We start from the raw sequence: 22,452 nt of genomic DNA on the forward strand, positions 1-22,452 counted from the left end.
TACAAAAAATTCAATAAGGTTTGTCAAACATGACCTTCCACGCACAAATCCATGCTGGCTACTCCTAATCAGATCCCGTCTATCCAGATAATTATAAATACTATCTCTAAGAATACTTTCCATTAATTTACCCACCACTGATGTCAAACTGACAGGTCTATAATTGCTAGGCTTACTTCTAGAACCCTTTTTAAACAATGGAACCACATGAGCAATACGCCAATCCTCCAGCACAATCCCCGTTTCTAATGACATCTTAAAGATCTCCGTCAGAGCTCCTGCTATTTCTACACAAACTTCCCTCAAGGTCCTGGGGAATATCCTGTCAGGACCTGGAGATTTATCCACTTTTAAATTTCTTAAAAGTGCCAGTACTTCCACTTCTTTAATTGTCATAGGTTCCATAACTTCCTTACTTGTTTCCCACACCTTACACAATTCAATATCCTTCTCCTTAGTGAATACCGAAGAGAAGAAATCATTCAAAATCTCTCCCATCTCCCTCGGCTCCACACATAGCTGACCACTCTGATTCTCTAAGGGGCCAATTTTATCCCTCACTATCCTCTTGCTTTTAATATAACTGTAGAAACCTTTCTACACCTTTAAGAAACCTTTAAGTTCATCTGCCATTTCTTTGTCCCTCATTACTACCTCACCAGCATCATTTTCCAGTGGTCCAATATCAACTCTCACCTCCCTTTTACTCTTTTTATAATTGAAAAAACTTTTGGTATCCTGCTTTATACTATTGGCTAGTCTGCCCTCATATTTCATCTTTTCCCTTATGGCTTTTTTAGTTGTCTTTTGTTGGATCTTAAAAACTTCCCAATCATCCAAATTCCCACTCACTTTTGCTACATTATATGCCCTTTCCTTGGCTTTTATGTAGTCATTAACTTCCTTTTTCAGCCACAATTGCCTAGCCTTGCCAGTTGAGAACTACTTCTGTGGGACATATCTCATATCTTTCCTGTGCTTTGTGAAGTACTCCCAGAAACTTAAGCCATCTCTGCTCTGCTGTCATCCCCCTCCAATCCACCTGGGCAAGCACCTCTCTCATGCCTCTGTAATTCCCTTTATTTCATTGCAATACTGATACATGTAGTTTATGCTTCTCCCTCTCAAATTGCAACATGAATTCAGTCATATATCACCATATAACAATTACAGCATAGAAACAGGCCATCTCGGCCCTTCTAGTCCGTGCCTAACGCTTACTCTCACCTAGTCCCGCCGACCTGCACTCAGCCCATAACCCTCCATTCCTTTCCTGTCCATATACCTATCCAATTTTTTTTTAAATGATAATACCGAACCTGCCTCTACCACTTCTACTGGAAGCTCGTTCCACACAGCTACCACTCTGAGTAAAGAAATTCCCCCTCGTGTTACCCCTAAACTTTTGCCCCTTAACTCTCAAACTCATGTCCTCTTGTTTGAATCTCCCCAACTCTGATTCTCTAAAGGACCAATTTTATCCCTCGCTATCCTTTTGCTATTAATATAACTGTAGAAACCCTTTGGATTTATTTTCACCTTACTTGCCAAAGCAACTTTGTATTTTCTCTTAGCTTTTCTGATTTCTTAAGATTCTTTTTACATTCTTTATATTCCTCAAGCACCTCATTTACTTCATGCTGCCTATATTTACTGTAGATATCTCTCTTTTTCTGAACCAAGTTTCCAATATCCCTTGAAAACCATGGCTCTCTCAAACTTTTAACCTTTCCTTTCAACCTAACAGGAACATAAAGATTCAGTACTCTCAAAATTTCACCTTTAAATGACCTCCATTTCTCTATTACATCCTTCCCATAAAACAAATTGTCCCAATCCACTCTTCCTAAATCCTCTCACATCTCCTCAAATTTAGCCTTTTTCCAGTCAAAAATCTCAACCCTGGGTCCAGTCCTATCCTTCTCCATAATTATATTGAAACTAATGGCATTGTGATCACTGGACCCGAAGTGCTCCCCAACACACATCTCCGTCACCTGACCTATCTCATTCCCTAACAGGAGATCCAACACTGCCCCTTCTCTAGCTGGTACCTCTATGTATTGCTGCAAAAAACTATCCTGCTCACATTTTACAAACTCCAAACCATCCAGCCCTTTTACAGAATGGGCTTCCCCAGTCTATGTGTGGAAAATTAAAATCTCCCACAATCACAACCTTGTGCTTACTACAAATATCTGCTATCTCCTTACAAATTTGCTCCTCCAATTCTCGCTCTCCATTAGGTGGTCTATAATACACCCCTGTAAGTGTTACTACACCTTTCCCATTCCTCAATTCCACCCAAATAGCTTCCCTTGGTGAGCCCTGTAATCTATCCTGCCAGAGCACCGCCGTAATATTTTCTCTGACAAGCAATGCAACACCTCCCTCTCTTGCCCCTCCGATTCTATCACACCTGAGGTAACGAAATCCAGGAATATTTAGTTGCCAATCACACCCATCCTGCAACCATGTTTCACTAATAGCTACAAAATCATATTTCCAGGTATCAATCCATGCTCTAAGCTCATCCACCTTTCTTACAATGCTCCTAGCATGAAAATAGATGCATTTAAGAAACTCTCCACCTCTTTCTCTCTGTTTATCCCTAACAGTGAAAGCAACTTTATTATCTTTTTCTTCCTTCTCCCCTACATCTTCGGTCTGAGCGCTCCCCTTCTCTGTCACCTGCCTATCCTCCCTCACACACTGTCTACTAGCTTTCTCTATTTGTGAACTAACCTCCTCTCTCCTAGTCTCTTCAATTTGATTCCCACCTCCCAAACATTCAAGTTTAAAGTCTCCCCAGCAGCCTTAGCAAACCTCCCCGCCAGGATATTGGTCCCCCTAGGATTCAAGTGCAATCCGTCCTCTTTTGTACAGGACACACCTGCCCCAAAAGAGGTCCCAATGATCCAGAAATCTGAATCCCTTCCCCCTGCTCCAATCCCTCAGCCACACATTTATCCTTCACCTCATTCCGTTCCTACCCTCACTGTCGCGTGGCACAGGCAGTAATCCCAAGATTACTACCTTTGTGGTCCTTCTTCTCAACTCCCTTCCTAACTCCCTATATTCTCCTTTCAGGACCTCTTTCCTTTTCCTACCTATGTCATTGGTACCTATATGTACCACGACCTCTGGTTCCTCACCTTCCCACTTCAGGATATCTTGGATGCAATCAGAAACACCCCGGACCCTGGCACCAGGGAGGCAAACTACCATCCGAGTTTCCTGAATGCATCCACAGAATCACTTATCTGACCCCCTAACTATCGAGTCCCCTGTCACTACCTTTCTTTCCCTACCTTTCTGGGCTACAGGGCCAGACTCTGTGTCGGAGGCATGGCCACTGTCACTTCCCCCAGGTAGGCTGTTCCCCCCAACAGTACCCAAACAGGAGTACTTATTGTCAAGAGGTACAGCCACTGGGGTACTGTCTAGTACCTGACTGTTCCCCTTCCATCTCCTAACCATGACCCACTTGTCTGCCTCCCATGGCCCCCGTGTGACCACTTGCCTGTAACTCCTCTCTATCACCTCCTCACTCTCCCTGACCAGACGAAGGTCATCGAGCTGCAGCTCCAGTTTCCTAACTCGATCTCTTAGGATCTGCAGCTCGGCGCATCTGGCGCAGATGTGAACGTCCAGGAGGCTAGGAGACTCCAGGACCTCCCACATCCGACACTGAGAACAACAAGCTGCCCTCACACTCATAATTCCTCCTTTCCTCAAATAACAGGAAAAACTGAAACCTAAACCTACCTTGCCTTGTCTGTTTCCACCAAAGCCCGTTGAGCCACCACAGCCTCGTAGAACATCTTCAGCATCCTCACAAGGTGTTTTCACCCATAGAACTGTCACTCACTGGATGCTTTTTTGTTTTTCACACCATTCTCTGTAAACTCCAGAGACTGTTGTGTGTGAAAATACCAGGAGATCAACAGTTTCTGAGATACTCAAACCGCCTTGTCTGGCACCAACAACCGTTCCACAATCAGTTATTTAGATTTGATGTTTGGTCTGAACAACTGAACCTCTTGACCATGTCTGCATGCTTTTATGCAGCAAGTTGCTACCACATGATTGACTGATTAGATATTTGCATTAACGAGCAGGTGTACAGGTGTACCTAATAAAGTGACCACTAAGTGTATGTTGTAAAATACTTCATGTGCGTTTTTCCTCATTCTCACTGTAATTTTCCATGTTTCTGTTTGGACACAGTGCATCTCTTTGTGGCTAAAGGATCAGAAGACATGCCCAAGTTGTACGTTGAGCTTTGCAACCTCCTTCTCGCAATCCTAACCACGTAGCAGGAATCCGTCACCCTTGACTGCAGGCTGGCCCATCTGGGGTCCATTCACTGGCCGCTGTTTTCCTGTGAATGTGATAGAAGCAATGTGGTTGCAAAGTTGCAGAGGAAGATAAGCATGATGCATCACTAGCTGATGGATTAATTGGGACCAGTGTGCATCTCTGACTTGTTGACAAGTCCCTATCACAGGAGAGTCTACGCACTGCAATTATTTTCTGAATAGCATGCTGATTCCTTGACCATCCGAAGCCGAAGCATATTTTAATATGGGGGATGGAAAGTAATCGTTGGCAGTTCGATAATTAAAGGTTGTTGTAAGGTTCATTGTTGATTGGATGTTACATTCATTTTGTGCTGAGGTGGATCTGCTTTGTTTAAAATCCTCCTTCAGGAAGATGAGGTGGCAGTATTAAACCCGTTTCTACTTTTCTGCTCTGACCCAGTCACTCTATTTACATTGCATTAGCCTTCATTTACCAGAGGTAAAAATTATATGTAATTATTTTTTACATATTTACATTTATAATCCAGGTTGTTTAATGAATTTGACACGTGATTTATATATATATATATAAAAAATTAAGCAGGATTAAATCTCAATATGTATATGTATATATGTATGTATATATATATATAAAATGTTGTATGGCTATGGTTAGATTCAAGGTTCAAGTATATACAGTATATATATATATATATATATATATATAAACAGTTCATATATATATGAACAGTAGGTTACAGCATGTTAAATCCACAACATTAAGACTGGCACTGATGCTCACAGGAAATATAATGCTCACAGCATGGCAAATTGAGTCGAAGAGCTTGTTCCCATAAGACTTGGAAGCAGAATTAGGCCATTCAGTTCATTGGGCATGCTCCCCATTCCGTGCTGTATGATTATAAAATGACCTATTATTGATGTTTAGACAATCCCAGTTGAAGCCCAGATTGGCCAACGTTGTTGCAAACTGGAATCACTCTTAGATCATCAAGTTTTTGAAAGCCCCATTCCCTGCCCTTTGCAGCAATATCAACTTTTATTCTAAAACACTAAAGGTCAAAATTTGCAAGTGCTGGAAGAGGGCCTGCAGAATTGCATTTCCTGTAGGCTCCAGGCGGCCACACTTAAAAACAAAATCTTCCAAATGAAAGCCGTGCAATTTCAAAGCTTCAATACTGAGTGCTCCCTTTGGTATTACAGGAACAAACGTGGCAGTTCCATGTTCACCCTCCTTTTCCACCCACCCCTCCCCCATCAGCACACTGAGGTCAAACAATGAACAAGTGGGTAAAATTTATTGATTACTGTTTACATTAAATGTTTTAAAAAGCCTTATTTGTGAATGACCCTGCCAAGTAGTAAATGCTCAACTATACATTAAAGTATTCTTTAAAAAGGGGAGATTAATTCCATCCAGTAGCCATACACTTAGCCATTCAGTTAAGAGAGGGAAGGGTCTCAGCCTGAAATGACAACTGTTTACTCTTTTCCATAGCTGCTGCCTGGCCTGCTAAGTTCCTCCAGCATTTTGTATGTGTTGCTATGAATTTCCAGCATCTGCCGAATCTCTCGTGTTTGCGATACAGAAGGTAGTGTATTCTTTTAATATGCAAAGTGAACTAGCAAGAATTAGAGTTAATTACGATGTTGATTCATTTGCCCATCAAATATCCATTATGTTAAATTCTCAAGGCAAGACCAGAAACTAGCTGCTCTGCTGGGACAGGCTGTATTCAAATATGGCTGGAATAAAATAGGCTTTTAATAAAATGTTGTATGGCTATGGATAGATTCAAGGTTCAAGTTTTTGACACATTTTAAAGCCTGCTGTAAGCTGTTGAACAGGAGAATAGTGGATCAGATATAGGGCAATGGTGATCAAGAAATATAGGAAACAGTTATCTAAAAACAATCTTAACTTGCACTCCATTTAGGATAGGATCACATTCAGAATTATTATCACCGATAATTTGAACTCCACTAATTAATTAACTAATCAATAAATTAATCACTCAACTAATTGGTAACCATGAAAGTACCAGGTCCTTGTGAAAATCGTCTGGTTCACTAATATCCCTCGAAGATCAAATTGCCATCTTTACCCAAAATGACTAATTTTATAACCCTCCCCCCACTCCCCAATAACCCCTGTAGTTCAGTTAGGGGTGCCCAATTAACAACCAGTCTTGCCATGTGGCATGAATAAATAAATGGGAAAGAAAAGAATCCATTATCACAATGGGACCAAAATCCAAAGTTAACAATTTAGCCTTCCTGGTGATGATGTGGAGAGAAGTTCTCAGAATTCTCCACCACTTCATACTGATCCATAATTCCTTGAAAGTGGTGTCGCGGGTAGATATAGTTGTGAAGAGAGCTTTTGGCACATTGGCCTTTATCAAGCAGACCACTGAGTACACAAGTTGGGATTTTATGTTGAAATTGTATAAGGCATTTGTGAGGCCTAATTTGGAGCATTGCGTGCAGTTTTGGTCACCTACCTACAGAAAGGGTATCAATAAGATTGAAAGAGTACAGAGAAAATTTACAAAGATGTTGCTGGGACTTGAAGACCCGAGTTATAAGGAGAGGTTGAATAGGTTAGGACTTTATTTTCTGGAGTGTAGGGTAACGAGGGGAGATTTTGTTGGGGTATACGAAATTCTGAGGGTATTTAGAATAAATGCAAGCAGGCATGTTTCCCCTGAGGTTGGGTGAGACTAGAACTAGAAGACATGGGCTCAGGGTGAAAGGTGAAATGTTTAGAGGAAACAACTTCACTCAGAAGGTGGTGCCAGTGTAGAATAAGCTGCCAGTGAGAGTGGTGGATGCAGGTTTAATTGCAACATTTAAGAGAAATTTGGTTAGGTACATAGATGGGAGGGGTCTGGGTGCAGATCAGTGGGACAAGACACAAACAGGTTGGCATGAACTAGAAGGGCCAAATGGCTTGTTACTGTGGTGTAGTGTTCTTTAACTTCAGACCATCTGTATGCAGTTACTTATGAATATGCAATACAAATTTTGGCCACAAAGAGAAAAGGGGATAGTGTGAAAGAGTGAAGCATAGGAAGATGTTCAGTCTTGATCCTTCTGAATGGCAGAGCAAACACAAGGAGCCAGGATTTCCTTTGAGCAACACACACAAAATGCTGGTGGAACACAGCAAGCCAGGCAGCATCTACAGGAAGAAGTACAGTCAATTCTACTTCTTCCTATAGATGCTGCCTGGCCTGCTGCGTTCCACCAGCATTTTGTGTGTGTTGCTTGAATTTCCAGCATCTGCAGATTTCATCATGTCAGGCTCTCCTTTGTGGTATTCTGACAGGGAGAGGAAGTGTCAGTATTCACACAAATTAGCCCAATTCAACATTCGTGTCAAACTTCACTCCCAGACCAGTTATAATCTCAATGTAAATATTCTCTTCTGGAAAGGTTCACCTGGATTATCCAGGTGTCACCTCTTGCTGTAGAATGTAAATAGATCACAGATGATGGGAAAAACTGGAGATGAGGGGTGAGAGTTATTTGGATCCATCAGGGTGTAAACAGGGAATAAAGGAGCTGAGAACACAAAACTCAGCAATAGGGAACCACTGTGGTAGCACGTAGATAACAGCTTACCAGCTTGTGTCAAATAGATTCTGTTTAAATCTAAACAGACACAAAATGCTGGAGGAACTCAGTAGGTCAGGCAGCATCTATGGAAATTAATAAACAGTCAATGTTTCAGGCCAAAACTCTTCATTAGGATTGGAAAGGGAAGAGAGGGAGAGGAAGGAGTACAAATTGGCTGGTGATAATTGAGACCACAGAAGCTGAGCAGTGGGAGAAGGTGTCACTGAACTGTCAAAGAGAAGATTTAAACTTCTTCGGGATAGGCATACCTCGAAGAGATAGTGGGGCAGTGAATCACATACACAAGAGATTCTGAAGATGCTGGAAATCTTGAGCAACGCACAGACAAAATGCTGGAGGAACTCAGCAAGTCAGGCAGAATCCATGGCAAGGAATAAATGGTTGGTACTTTGGACTAAGACCAACACATTTCAGGTCCTGATGAAGGGTCTTGGCTTGATAAAAGATGGGCCAAGATCCACATGTTTGAGAATCTTATTGTGAATGGGGACTTTGGGAAAAGGGTGAAGTGGTAAGCTTGTGATAGGACCCACTCCTTACAGACTCCAAGTAATGTTGTTGACAGAAGTGCACTCACTTAATGAACTTTTACCAGCATAATCAAAGCATAAGGCTCTCTACTGGTGGAGCATTTCTAGATTTTCAATCTTCCTTCTTTGGAAGACGGCCCATCTTTGTCCGGATGTTCCTCAGCAGGAAGAAGGCCATGGTGGTGACAGCACACGTTAGCTCAGCGATCCAGAATGCTGTGTTCCAGCTGTATTTCTTTGCAATCGTGCTGAACGGGAGGCCAGCCAGAAATCCTCCCACTGTGGGACACACAAGCAGGAATGGGTTGTCAATGAAGAAACACACCAACAGCGTCTCCAGTTCAAGTGTAATGTAAAATCAGTTTGACTTGTATTTGCACTCCAACTGAACAATGTAATACTGAACTGTCTTTCTGGTGTTTAGTGGCATTAGAGAGTATTGCAAGGTAGGACAAAATTCTTTTACTTTGCACCCAATAATATGCTTTAATGGCTGACTAATTATGGATACACCACAATATGAGCTTCACTTACCACGTCAACAGCTAGCCTATGAAATCTCTTTGGTGGCATTTTGTGCTTTGGACTCTTGCCCAGTTGTAATATTGATCAGGGAACCCTAACTGCAATCAGCTATTCTATCAGCCAGTTTGGACACTGTGTGGTCAAATGAGTGTGGACTGCAATATGTCGGTAACATTCTCAGTCAGAATACTGTGGGATCAAGTACCAGGCCAAAGATCCAAGGTCAAAAATATCAAGTGGCAACTGCTCTCCCTGTGACCGCAAGAAACTGCAGAGAACTCTCCCCGTGACCACAAGCAGCTGCAGAGAGCTGCAAACACAGCTCAGCATGTCATAGGAACCAATATCCCCTCCTTGAACTATAGAACATTACTACACAGAAACAGGCCTTTTGGCCCTTCTTGGCTGTGCCGAACCATTTTTCTGCCTAGTCCCACTGACCTGCACCTGGCCCATATCCCTCCATACACCTCTCATCCATGTACTTGTCCAAGTTTTTCTTAAATGTTAAAAGTGAGCCGGCATTTACCACTTCATCTGGCAGCTCATTCCACACTCCCACCACTCTCTGTGAAGAAGACTTTTCCCCCTTCACCCTTAATCCACGTGCTCTGGTTTTTTTTCTCCCCTAGCCACAGTGGAAAAAGCCTGCTTGCATTCACTCTATCTATACCCATCATAATTTTATACACCTCTATCAAATCACCCCTCATCTTCTACACTCCGGGGAATAAAGTCCTAACCTATTCAACCTTTCTCTGTAACTCAGTTTCTCAAGTCCCAGCAACATCCTTGTAAAACGTCTCTGTACTCTCTCAACCTTATTAATATCCTTCCTGTAATTCAGTGACTGTCCCCCTTAACAGATTCTCTATACCTCTTGCTGCTTTGGTAAAGCCACCCAGCCTAACCATTCGGTCTCCCCCCCCCCCCCCCCAATTGGGCAGAAGATACAAAAGCCCAAAAGCACGTACAGTCGGCCCTCCTTATCCGCGGGTTCCGCATGCACGGATTCAGCCAACTGCAGATCGGGAAAACCCTAAGTTCTCTCTCCAGGACTTGTTGTTTGAGCATGTAGAGACTTTTTTTTTCTTGTCATTATTCCCTAAACAATGCAGTATAACAACTATTTACATTGTATTAGATATTACAAGTAATCTGGAGATGATTTAAAGTATACGGGAGGATGTGCATAGGCTACCACGGATTGGGAATCGAGGGAAAAAAAAACAGAAGTTCTCTGAGTCAGAACAGGTATATCCGGTATTATTTAGCATCAGTTAGTCAAACATTTGTCTTAGTATATAGTATATATTTTACCTTTCTATGCATATAAAACACTTAAGAAAAGTATGTATTTCAATAATTAAACCACTGCATTGCTTAGTAATAATTGTAGTTTTCATCGGAGCAGGGCCTTTCACATACTCCATTAAATTGTTCCAATTGTTGACCGACTGTAGCCTAACACTTTTCCGATGACTGATGGCATTTCACCTCTTTCCAATCGCTTTATTATTTCCACTTTATTTTCAATCGTGATTATTTTCCATCAATGGGAACAGAAACACTGTGGTTTCAGCAGCTCCGCCGGGTCCTAAAGTCCACTACACTGAAACAGGTTAAATAAGGGACTTGAGCATTCGCGTTTTTTCTGTATCCGCGGGGGGGGGGGGGTCCCGGAACCAATACCCCACGGATAAGGAGGGCCGACTGTGCCACCAGGTTCAAGGACAGCTTCTACCCTGCTCTTGGAAGATTATTGAACGGTCCCCTAGTACAATAAGTTTGTCTCGACCTCATTGTTATGTCACATAAGTTTGTCTCGACCTCATTGTTATGGCCTTGCACTGTAAAGTCTGCCTTCACTGCATTTTCTCTAATTATAACTTAATTCTGTATTCTGTCATTGCTTTTCATAATACAACCTCAAAATACCATCATTGTGAAATTCTTTGTCTAATTAGCACGTTTTTCCTTGTACCTCCATCCATGCATCAATAATGAAACAACTGCAATTCCAAAGTGGAGCTGAAAGAAAGTCCTCAAAACCTCTCTTTTAGATAAAAAGACCCAAAGGCACCAATTTGAAGAAGTGGCCTGGGGAGACAGGTGTGGGTAACAGTCAGAAGATGGAAGGGCAGGAGTCAGGTACTAGAGAGTACCCCTGTGGCTGTACCCCTTAACAATAAGTACTTCTGTTTGAGTACTGTGGGGTGGGGTGGGGGGGGGGGGAAGACAGCCTACCTGGGGGAAGCAACAGCGACCTTGCCTCTGGCCTTACCTCAGAAGGGTAGGGAAAGGAAGAGAATGGAAGCGGTAATTGGGGACTCTACAGTTAGGGAGACAGACAGGCGATTCTGTGGATGCAGGAAAGAAACATGGATAACAGTCTGCCTCCTAGGTGCCAGGGTTCAGGATGTTTCTGATCGTGTCCACGATATCCTGAAGTGGGAATGAGAACTGCCAAAGGTCATGGTACATATTGGTACCAACGACAGAGGCAGAAAGAGGAGGAGGTCCTGAGTTTGGAAGGAAGTTCTGAAGCAGGACCACAAAGGTAGTAATCTCGGGATTACTGCCTGTGCCACGTGACAGTGAGTATAGGAATAGAATGAAGTGGAGGATAAATGCATGGTTGAAGGATTGGAGCAGGGGGCAGGGATTCAGATTTCTGGATCATTGGGACCTCTTTTGGGGCAGGTGTGACCTGTACAAAAAGGATGGGTTGCATTTGAAACCCAGGGGGACCAATATCCTGGTGGGGAGGTTCGCTAAGGCTATTGTGGAGAGTTTAAACTAGAATTGCTGGGGGGTGGGAACCGAACTGAAGTGATGGAGGAAAGGAGGTTGGCTCACAAATAGAGAAAGTTGGAGACAGTGAGAGAGGGAGGATAGGCAGGTGATGAAGAATAGACACACTCAGACTGATGGTTTGAGATATGTCTATTTTAATGCAAGGAGTATTATAGAACAAAGAGCAGTACAGCACAGTACAGGCCCTTTGGCCCACAATAGACAATAGGTACAGAAGTAGACCATTCGGCCCTTCGAACTTGCACTCTCCCAGCATCTGGAACATATTTCCTGCCTCTATCTTGTCCAATCCCTTAATAATCTTATATGTTGCAATCAGATCCCCTCTCAATCTCCTTAATTCCAGCGTGTACAAGCCCAGTCTCTAACCTCTCTGCACAAGACAGTCCGGACATCCCAGGAATTAACCTCGTGAACCTCCGCTGCACTTCCTCTACAGCCAGGATGTCCTTCCTTAACCCTGGAGACCAAAACTGTACACAATACTCCAGGTGTGGTCTCACCAGGGCCCTGTACAAATGCAAGAGGATTTCCTTGCTCTTGTACTCAATTCCCTTTGTAATAAAGGCCAACATTCCATTAGCCTTCTTCACTGCCTGCTGCACTTGCTCATTCACCTTCAGTGACTGATGAACAAGGACTCCTAGATCTCTTTGTATTTCTCCCTTACCTAACTCTACACCGTTCAGATAATAATCTGCCTTCCTGTTCCTACTCCCAAAGTGGATAACCTCACACTTATTCACATTAAACGTCATCTGCCAAGTATCTGCCCACTCACCCAGCCTATCCAAGTCACCCTGAATTCTCCTAACATCCTCATCACATGTCACACTGCCACCCAGCTTAGTATCATCAGCAAATTTGCTGATGTTATTCTCAATGCCTTCATCCAAATCGTTGACATAAATCGTAAAGAGCTGTGGTCCCAATACCGAGCCCTGTGGCACCCCACTAGTCACCACCTGCCATTCCGAGAAACACCCATTCACCGCTACCCTTTGCTTTCTATCTGCCAACCAGTTTTCTATCCATGTCAATGTCTTCCCCCCGATGCCCTGAGCTTTGATTTTACCCACCAATCTCCTATGTGGGACCTTATCAAATGCCTTCTGAAAATCGAGGTACACTACATCCACTATCCAAGTCACCCTGAATTCTCCTAACATCCTCATCACATGTCACACTGCCAATGTTGTGCTGACCCTCAAACCCTGCCTCCCTTATAACCCTCTACCTTAAATTCCTCCATATACCTGTCTAGTAGTCTCTTAAATTTCACTAGTGTATCTGCCTCCACCACTGACTCAGGCAGTGCATTCCACGCACCAATCACTCTCTGAGTGAAAAACCTTCCTCTAATATCCCCCTTGAACTTCCCACCCCTTACCTTAAAGCCATGTCCTCTTGTATTGTGCCCTGGGGAAGAGGCGCTGGCTGTCCACTCTATCTATTCCTCTTAATATCTTGTACACCTCTATCATGTCTCCTCTCATCCTCCTTCTCTCCAAAGAGTAAAGCCCTAGCTCCCTTAATCTCTGATCACAATCCATACTCTCTAAACCAGGCAGCATCCTAGTAAATCTCCTCTGTACCCTTTCCAATGCTTCCACATCCTTCCTATAGTGAGGTGACCACAACTGGACACAGTACTCCAAGTGTGGCCTAACTAGAATTTTATAGAGCTGCATCATTACATCGCGTCTCTTAAACTCTATCCCTCGACTTATGAAAGCTAACACCCCATAAGCTTTCTTAACTACCCTATCTACCTGTGAGGCAACTTTCAGGGATCTGTGGACACGTACCCCCAGATCCCTCTGCTCCTCCACACTACCAAGTATCCTGCCATTTACTTTGGAAGGACAAACTCCAAGGCAGAGTACAAAGTGTACCACCTCACACTTCTCTGGGTCGAACTCCACCTGCCACTTCTGCATTCTATCAATGTCTCTCTGCAATCTTCGACAATCCTCAACACTATCCACAACACCACCAAACTTTGTATCGTCTGCAAACTTGCCAACCCACCCTTCTACTCCCCACATCCAGGTCGTTAATAAAAGTCACAAAAAGTAGAGGTGCCAGAACAGATCCTTGTGGGACACCACAGGTCACAACCCTCCAATCTGAATGTACTCCCTCCACCACCTGTCTAGTAGGCAACATTCGCCTCCCTCCAATCCTCCGGTACCATTCCTGTGGACAATGAGGACATAAAGATCCTAGCCAGAGGCTCAGCAATCTCTTCCCTCGCCTCGTGGAGCAGCCTGGGGAATATTCCGTCAGGCCCCGGGGACTTATCCGTCCAAATTAACCCTACTATCCTCCCAAATATTCATTTCACATTCAAAATTATTCAAGGTCATTCCTGCACCAGTTTGATGAAAGTGTTGTCTGATGCTGTATTTGTAATGAGTTAATTCGGGGAACTGGTGAACCTGTGAAGATGAGAAAGGTTTCGCAATCCCTGCCCACCAGGAAGCATGGTTGCTGAAGTGCACTGATCAGTCAAGGTTTGCTTTGTTAACCTTAGGATGTCTCCAACACCTTTGTCAGCCTCAATCAGAAATTCCCTCTCGATAAACATTCCAGAGATGTATGCTTAGGGCTAGGGCTATGTTGGCACTGGAAGGGTTGCAACACTCATGAGCTGTTTTCAGGACAATCCTCACTGATATTGATTAGCTCCAAACAACATATTTCACTAAGTTTCGATGTACATGACAAATATGGCTAATCTTTATATGGTCCTTTAGAAAAAGAAGAAACTTCAAATTCTACACAAGGTGTCCAAATTCAGGCAGTAACAAAGCCTGACTACAACAATTTTCCCTGATTAAAAACTGGTCATAATAGCCAGTTTCAGCAGGTATTCAGTTCTGGACTCACCGTTCGCCATGAGAGCAACAATGGCATGTGACGTGCCAGACAGGTTAGAAGGTGCAGACTCATTGGCAATCACTCCAAACAGTGCAATTGGCCCATACGAACAGAACCCAAACACGGCTCCCAAAGTCAGAATCCATAACTAAGAAAAAATACAAAGGGTGGAGGGAGAAAAGTGACTTAATATACAGAGCAAATACAAATGCAATTTGACCTGAGAAGATGCAATCCACTCAGGTTTGTTGATTGAGTGGAAAAGGCAGTGACTTGCAGCAGTTGGAGCTTTGAGCAGCAGCCAATCAGCATTTGGGATTTATTAGCAAGGAGACATTAAAGTAAGGCAGGGGCAAGCGGAGTGACCACTGTCAGGGTGACCATCATTGGAGTGGCCAGAGTTAGAGTGGAGATTTTGAGGCTTTAGCTCTTCCAGGCTTCAGTGAGGGAAGGTTAAAAAAGCTGCAATTAGAGCTTCTTTCTCCCTCAGTTTATTGATTTTCCTTCTTTATATCTGCTCAGTTAAAACAGTAGAGATGCCAGGCAGGATAGTTCAATGCTCCTTTTACAGAAATGTGGAAAGGCAGGGAGATCTCCAGTGTACCTGACAACTACTACTGCGAGAAGTGCATCCAGCTGAAGTTTCTAACCATCCATGTTGGAGCTGGAACTGGATGAACTCTGGATCATTCGGGAGGCTGAGGGTGTGATAAATAGGACACATACAGAGGTAGTTACACCCAAGGAAACTGGGTGACAGTCAGGAAGGGGAAAGGGGTTAAGGAGCCAGTGTATAATACCCCTGTGGCCATCCCTCCACAACAGGTACATCACTTTGGATATTGTCGGGGGGGGGGGCGCAGAATAATCAATCAGAGAAAAGTCACAGTAGTCAGGTCTCTGGCATTGAGTCTCCCGCTAGTCAGTGAAAGCAATAAACTGTGGGTAGAGCTTCCCCTCTTTATATCTGCTCAGGTAGTAAAGTAGAGATGCCAGACAGGATAGTGGAATGCTCCTCTTGCAGGATATGGGAAGGCAGGAAGACCTTCAGTGTCATTGATGACTACACCCGTGAGAAGTGTTGGAGCTGGAACTGGATAAACACCACGTCATTCAAGAGGCTGAGGGCATGATAGATCGGACATACAGAGTGGTAGTTACACCCAAGGTGTAGGACACAGGAAACTGGGTGACAGTCAGGAAGGGGAAAAGAGTTAAGGAGCCAGTGTATAATACCCCTGTGGCCATCCCCACCACAACAGGTACATCACTTTGGATATTGTCGGGGGGTGGGGGGGTGCAGAATAATCAAACAGAGAAAAGTCACAGTGGTCGGGTCTCCAGCACTGAGTCTGCCTCTCTGACATAGAAGGAAAGTGGGGAGAAGAGGTGTAAAGTGGTGATAGGGGATTCGTTTGTTAGGGTAACATAAATCCCCAGATGGTATGTTGCCTCCTGGGCACGGAGGTCCGGGACATCTTGGATCGAGTCCTCAAGTGGGAGGTGAGCAGCCAGAAGTCATGATCTATGTAGGTGCCAATGACACGTGTAGGAAGAGTGACAAGGTTCTGCATTGGGAGTTCTGGGAGTTAGGTGCTAGGTTAAAGGGCAGGGCCTCCAGGGTTGTGATAGCAGGACTGCTACACATGCCACGTATTAGTAAGGCCAGAAATGGGAAGATTATGCAGTTTAACAAGTGGCTAAGGAGTTGGTGTAGGAGGGTGTGTTTCAGATTTTTGGATCATTGGTCTCTCTTCCAGGGAAGGTGAGACTTGTACAGAAGAAACTGTTTGCACCTGAACTGGAGGGGGACTAATATCCTAGCGGGAAGGTTTGCTAGTCTGCGAAAGGTGGGGGGGGGGGGCAGGTTTGGTTTAAACTAGAGTTGCAGGGGGATGGGAACCAGAGTGCCAGACAGTTAGTGGTGAGGTTGTGGAGGCAGACGTTGCTAAGACCTCAAAGTTAGGAACCAAAAGGTTGAGCATGGTGGGACTAGTGTTCTGAATTGCAAATATTTCAATGCAACAAGTATCATAGGAAAGGCAGATGAGTTCAGGGCATGGATCACACATGGAATTATGATATAAGGCAGTGCTCAGTCAGGACAGACTGGAGAGCTCTACTGGTGAGGCATTATGGATGGAACTGAGAGAAAAAAGAAAGTTATGACCACGTTAATGGGACTATATTATAAACCACCCAACAGTCTGAGGGGTTTAAAGGAAAAAATTTATAAAGAGATTGCAGACTGTTGCAAGAATCATAAGGTTGTTATAGTACAGGGGTCGGCAACCTTTTTGCCTCTGTGGGCTGGATCGCGTATTAATGAGCAGACGGTGGGCCAGATAAATGCCATTTTAAAAAAAAACTTGAAATATGGGAATTATCTATTTAAATACATCTAGTTATGTATTGCCTCAAATTAATGAATAACACATGCTAGAATATCATTTGTACTTAAGGTTGCCTACCCTTGTTATAGCAGGTGATTTTAACTTTCCACATATTGACTGGGAATCCCATACTGTAAAAGGACTAGATGGGATAGAGTTTGTCAGACATGTTCAGGAAAGTTTCCTTCATCAGTACGTAGAAATCCCAATGAGAGAGTATGCAATACTGGATCTGTTATCAAGGAATGAGACAGGGCAGGCGACAAAAGTTTGTGTAGGGGAACACTTTGCATTCAGTGCCTGCAATGCCATTAGTTTCAAAGTAAATATGCTAAAAGATAGGTCTGGTCCACGGATTGAGATTCTAAATTGGAGAAAGGCCAATTATCAGGTAGATGGTATCAGGTAGAATCTGGCAAGTGTAGATTTGTACAGGGTGTTTTCTGGCAAAGGTGTACTTGGAAAGTGGAAGGCCTTCAATAACAAAATTTTCAGAGTACAAAGTTTGTATGTGCCTGTCAGAAAAGGTAAAGATAACAAGTGTAGGGAACCTTGTTTTTCAGGAGATAGTGAGGCACTGGTTAAGAGAAAATAAAAGGAAGTGCATAGCAGGTTTCGGCAGGTAGAAACAAAGAAGGTGCTTATGGAGTACAAGAAATGTAAGAGACACTTAAGTAAGAAATCAGGAAGGCTAAACGAAGGCATGAGGTTGCCCAAGCAGACAAGGTGAAGGAGAATCCTAATGGATTCTACAGATATGCTCAGAACAAAAGGATTGCAAGGGACAAAATTGGTCCTCTGGAAGATCAGAATGGTAATCCATGCATGGAGCCAAAACAGAAGGGGGAAGATCTGAAATGAATTTTTTTTTTTTTTGCATCCTTATCTACTCAGGAGACAGACACAGAGTCTATAGAAGTAAGCCAAAGTGGCATCAGCTTCATGGACCCTATACAGATTACAGAGGAGGTGGTGTTTGCCGTCTTGAGACAAATCAAGGTGGATAAATCCCCAGGGCCTGACAAGGTGTTCCCTCAGATCCTCTGGGAGGCAAATGCAGAAATTGCTGGGCCTCTAGCAGAAATAAAGGGCTGGATATATGGGTATTTGGATAGATGGACTAATGATTAGGGATAGTCAGCATGACTTTGTGCATGGTTGATCATGTCTAACCAATGTTATAGTTTTTTTTTGAGGAAGTTACCAGGAAAGTGGATGAAGGGAAGGCAGTGGATATTGTCTACATGGTCTTTAGTAAGGCATTTGACAAGGTCCTGCATGGGAAGTTGATCAAGAAGGTTCAGTCACTCAGCATGAGGTAGTAAACTGGATTTGACACTGGCTTTGTGGGAGAAGCCAGAGACTGGTAGTAGATGGTTGCCTCTCTGTCTGGAGGTCTGTGACTAGTGGAGTGCTGCAGGGATCAGTGCTGGGTCCATTGTTGTTTCTTGTCTATATCAATGATCTGGATGATAGTGTGGTTAACTAGATCAGTAAATTTGTGGATGACACCAAGATTGGGGGTGTAGTGGACAGTGAGGAAGACTATCATGGCTTTCAGAGGGACCTGCATCAGCTGGAAAAATGGGCTGAAAAATATGAAATGGAATTTAATGCAGACAAATATGAGTTGCTACAGTTTGGTAGGACTGACCAGAGTACTGTGAAAGTGGCATCACAGATAGATAGGATCATAATGAAGATGATGAGAGGCACTGATCGTTTGGATAGTCAGAGGCTTTTTCCCCAGGGCTGAAATGGTTGCCACAAGAGGACACAGGTTTAAGGTGCTGGGGAATAGGTACAGAGGAGATGTCGGGGTAAGTTTTTTTACAGAGTGATGAGTGCGTGGAATGAGCTGCTGGCAACGGTGCTGGAGGTGGATACGATAGGGTCTTTTAAGAGGCTTTTAGATAGGTACATCGAGCTTAGTAAAATAGAGGGCTACAGGGAAGCCTAGTAATTTCTAAGGTAGGTACGTGTTCAGCACAACTTTGTGTGCTAAAGGGCCTGTGTTGTGCTGTAGGTTTTCTATGTTTCTATGAAAGCTTTTGGCACATTGGCCTTCATAAATCAAAGTACTGAGTACAGGAGATGGGATGTTATGTTGATTTTGTATAAGACGTTGGTGAGGCCTAATCTGGAGTATTGTGTGCAGTTTTGGTCACCTCCCTACAGGGAAGACGTAAACAAGGTTGAAACAGTACAGAGAAAATTTACAAGGATGTTGCCAGGTCTGGAGGACCTGAGTTACAACACAGAGTCTTGCCATCTTCAGAAGTTTTCTGATGACTCTGCCATAGTTGGATGCATCAGCAAGGGAGATGAGGCTGAGTACAGGGCTACGGTGGGAAACTTTGTCACATGGTGCGAGCAGAATCATCAGCAGCTTAATGTGAAAAAGACTAAGGAGCTGGTGGTGGACCTGAGGAGGGCTAAGGCACCAGTGACCCCTGTTTCCATCCAAGGGGTCAGTGTGCACATAGTGGAGGATTACAAATACCTGGGGATACAAATGGACAATAAATTGGACTGGTCAAAGAACACTGAGGCTGTCTACAAGAAGGGTCAGAGCCGTCTCTATTTCCTGAGGAGACTGAGGTCCTTTAACATCTGCCGGGCAATGCCGAGGATGTTCTACGAGGCTGTGGTGGCCAGTGCTATCATGTTTGCTGTTGTGCGCTGGGACAGCAGGCTGAGGGTAGCAGACATCAACAGAATCAACAAATTCATTCGTAAGGCCAGTGATGTTGTGGGGGTGGAACTGGACTCTGACGGTGGTGTCTGAAAAGAGGATGCTGTCCAAGTTGAATGCCATCTTGGACAATGACTCCCATCCACTCCATAATGTACTGGTTAGGCACAGGAGTACATTCAGCCAGAGACTCATTCCAGCTGCAAGCATCCTGCCTATATTGTAATGTGTCCCTTTAAGGGTGTTAATAGCAAGGTACATAATCTTGAAACAAAATACATCACACTAGCTATGTAATCTTTAAAGAGGTGACAAAATGCAACTGCACTAACATGGTCACAATACAGTAAACCCAGTAGAACTGTTCCTCACAAAGGAACATTGAACATTAGGATGACTCAACACTGTTCTGATGCCATTAAAAAGCTTGTAAAACTGTTCCAGGTCAGAGTCTTGTTTACTTTAAGCAAACTGGGGCAAGGTTCAGATTCAAGCAAATGATCATACAAGTCTGTTTCAACACTATTAATTGGATTAGATCCATTTTGTTTTAAAAATACACTTTATCCACGACCTACAGGTCAATTACATTAAATCCCGTACGTTGTTTCAAACTCACAACATCTTAAAAGTTACCACAAGTTCCTACAATCAATTTTTATGCAATTTGGAGGAAAATGTAATTACTTTTAAGAGATTTTTCCATTAAAATAGGAAATTTAGAAGTTATTGAAAAGATGTTCAGAAAATTTGGGAAGGCAAAGCAAAGGGAGATAGAGAGAGCAAGAGAGAGACCTCATCTTCTGTTAAGTTAGTGATTTGAGTCAGAGGTTTGAAGATTAATGTCCAGAGCTCAGTTTCCTGAGGAAACAAAAGAAGAAGATAGTCAGACTGGTAGATGGAAAGAACAAAGCAACTTTTATTCTCTGCTCCCTTTGGGTAATTTCCATCACGGTAATGCAGTTCTGGTGCCACACCTTAATGTATGAGCATCAAAACAATCAAATGAGTCTGAATAATGTAATACCCACCAACTCTCAGGGGAACTATTCTCTTTTATCCTCACCCAAAGCCGAGGCAATACTACAAACCCGTGGGATTGGAATCCGCAGAAATGTCAAAGATTCCACAATATTACTCTCTTCTATCTATCGTCAGGCAATTTTCATATCCAAATGACCAGACTAATGTTTTAAGATTACAAATTTATTCTTTGTTCTCCCACCAAGGGAACTCCAGCCCTTATCCATCCCATCAAAATTAACATTTAAATATCTTGATCTCTCAGACACCCACCCACCCACCATCAAGGAAATAGCAGCCAGAGCATTACATCCTGTCCTTGCTTTAAGCCATGAGGTTGAATACTGCACACCAGTACCAACATTGCCAACCATAGAACATTACAGCACAGAAACAGGCCTTTTGGCCCTTCTTGGCTGTTGCGAACCATTTTTCTGCCTAGTCTCACTGACCTGCACCTGGCCCATATCCCTCCATACACCTCTCATCCATGTACCTGTCCAAGTTTTTCTTAAATGTTAAAAGTGAGCCTGCATTTACCACTTCATCTGGCAGCTCATTCCACACTCCCACTACTCTGTGTGAAGAAGCCCTCCTAATATTCCCTTTAAACTTTTCCCTTCACCCTTAACCCATGTCCTCTGGTTTTTTTCTCCCCTAGCCTCAGTGGAAAAAGCCTGCTTGCATTCACTCCATCTATACCCATCATAATTTTATACACCTCTATCAAATCTCCCCTCATCTTCTACACTCCAGGGAATAAAGTCCTAACCTATTCAACCTTTCTCTGTAACTCAGTTTCTCAAGTCCCGGCAACATCCTTGTAAACCTTCTCTGCACTCTTTCAACCTTATTAATATCCTTCCTGTAATTCAGTGACCAAAACTGGACTCAATACTCCAAATTCAGCCTCACCAATGCCTTGTACAACCACACCTTAACTTTCCAACTCTTATACTCAATACTTTGATTTATAAAGGCCAATGTACCAAAAGCTCTTTATTACCCTATCTACCTGTGATGCCACTTTTAGGAAATTTTGTATCTGCATTCCTAGATCCCTCTGTTCTACTGCACTCCTCAGTGTCCTACCATTTACCTTGTATGTTTTACCTTGGTTTGTCCTTCCAAAGTGCAATACCTCACACTTGTCTGTATTAAACTCCATCTGCCATTTGTCAGCCCATTTTTCCAGCTAGTTCCAAATCCCTCTGCAAGCTTTGAAAACCTTCCTCACTGTCCACTACACCTCCAATCTTTGTATCATCAGCAAATTTGCTGATCCAATTTACCACATTAACATCCAGATCATTGATTATAGTTGACAAATAACAATGGGCCCAGCACTGATCCCTGTGGCACACTACTAGTCACAGGCCTCCACTCAGAGAAGCAATCCTCCACTACCACTCTCTGGCTTCTCCCATTGAGCCAATGTCTAATCCAATTTACTACCTCACCATGTATACCTAGTGACTGAATCTTCCTAACTAACCTCCCATGCGGGACCTTGTCAAAGGCCTTACTGAAATCCATGTAGACAACATCCACTGCCTTCCCTTCATCCACTTTCCTGGTAACCTCCTCGAAAAACTAATAGATTGGTTAAACATGACCTA

At 43.3% G+C, this 22,452-nt stretch overlaps 2 protein-coding genes across 5 annotated transcripts in view; one reads left to right on the forward strand and one right to left on the reverse strand.

Moving 5' to 3' along the window:
- Positions 1-4,759, forward strand: part of LOC132385074 (E3 ubiquitin-protein ligase TTC3-like) — a 277,705-nt gene extending 272,946 nt beyond the window's left edge. Inside the window, exon 38 of the mRNA XM_059956787.1 lies at positions 4,231-4,759. Within this exon, the coding sequence (XP_059812770.1) occupies positions 4,231-4,311 (81 nt within the window). The 3' untranslated portion in view covers positions 4,312-4,759. The remainder of the gene's footprint in view (positions 1-4,230) is intronic.
- An 847-nt stretch (positions 4,760-5,606) lies between these two features.
- The window catches only part of slc37a4a (solute carrier family 37 member 4a), a 69,315-nt gene continuing 52,469 nt past the window's right edge, over positions 5,607-22,452 (reverse strand). For all 4 annotated transcript variants that reach the window (XM_059956792.1, XM_059956794.1, XM_059956793.1 and 1 more), the window contains 2 exons: positions 14,732-14,870; positions 5,607-8,776 (listed from right to left, as the gene is read on the reverse strand). In XM_059956792.1, coding sequence (XP_059812775.1) covers positions 8,610-8,776; positions 14,732-14,870 — 306 coding nt within the window. In that variant the 3' untranslated portion in view covers positions 5,607-8,609. The remainder of the gene's footprint in view (positions 8,777-14,731; positions 14,871-22,452) is intronic.

This window comes from Hypanus sabinus, chromosome X2 (genome assembly GCF_030144855.1).
Source record: "Hypanus sabinus isolate sHypSab1 chromosome X2, sHypSab1.hap1, whole genome shotgun sequence".
Lineage (NCBI taxonomy): Eukaryota > Metazoa > Chordata > Chondrichthyes > Myliobatiformes > Dasyatidae > Hypanus > Hypanus sabinus.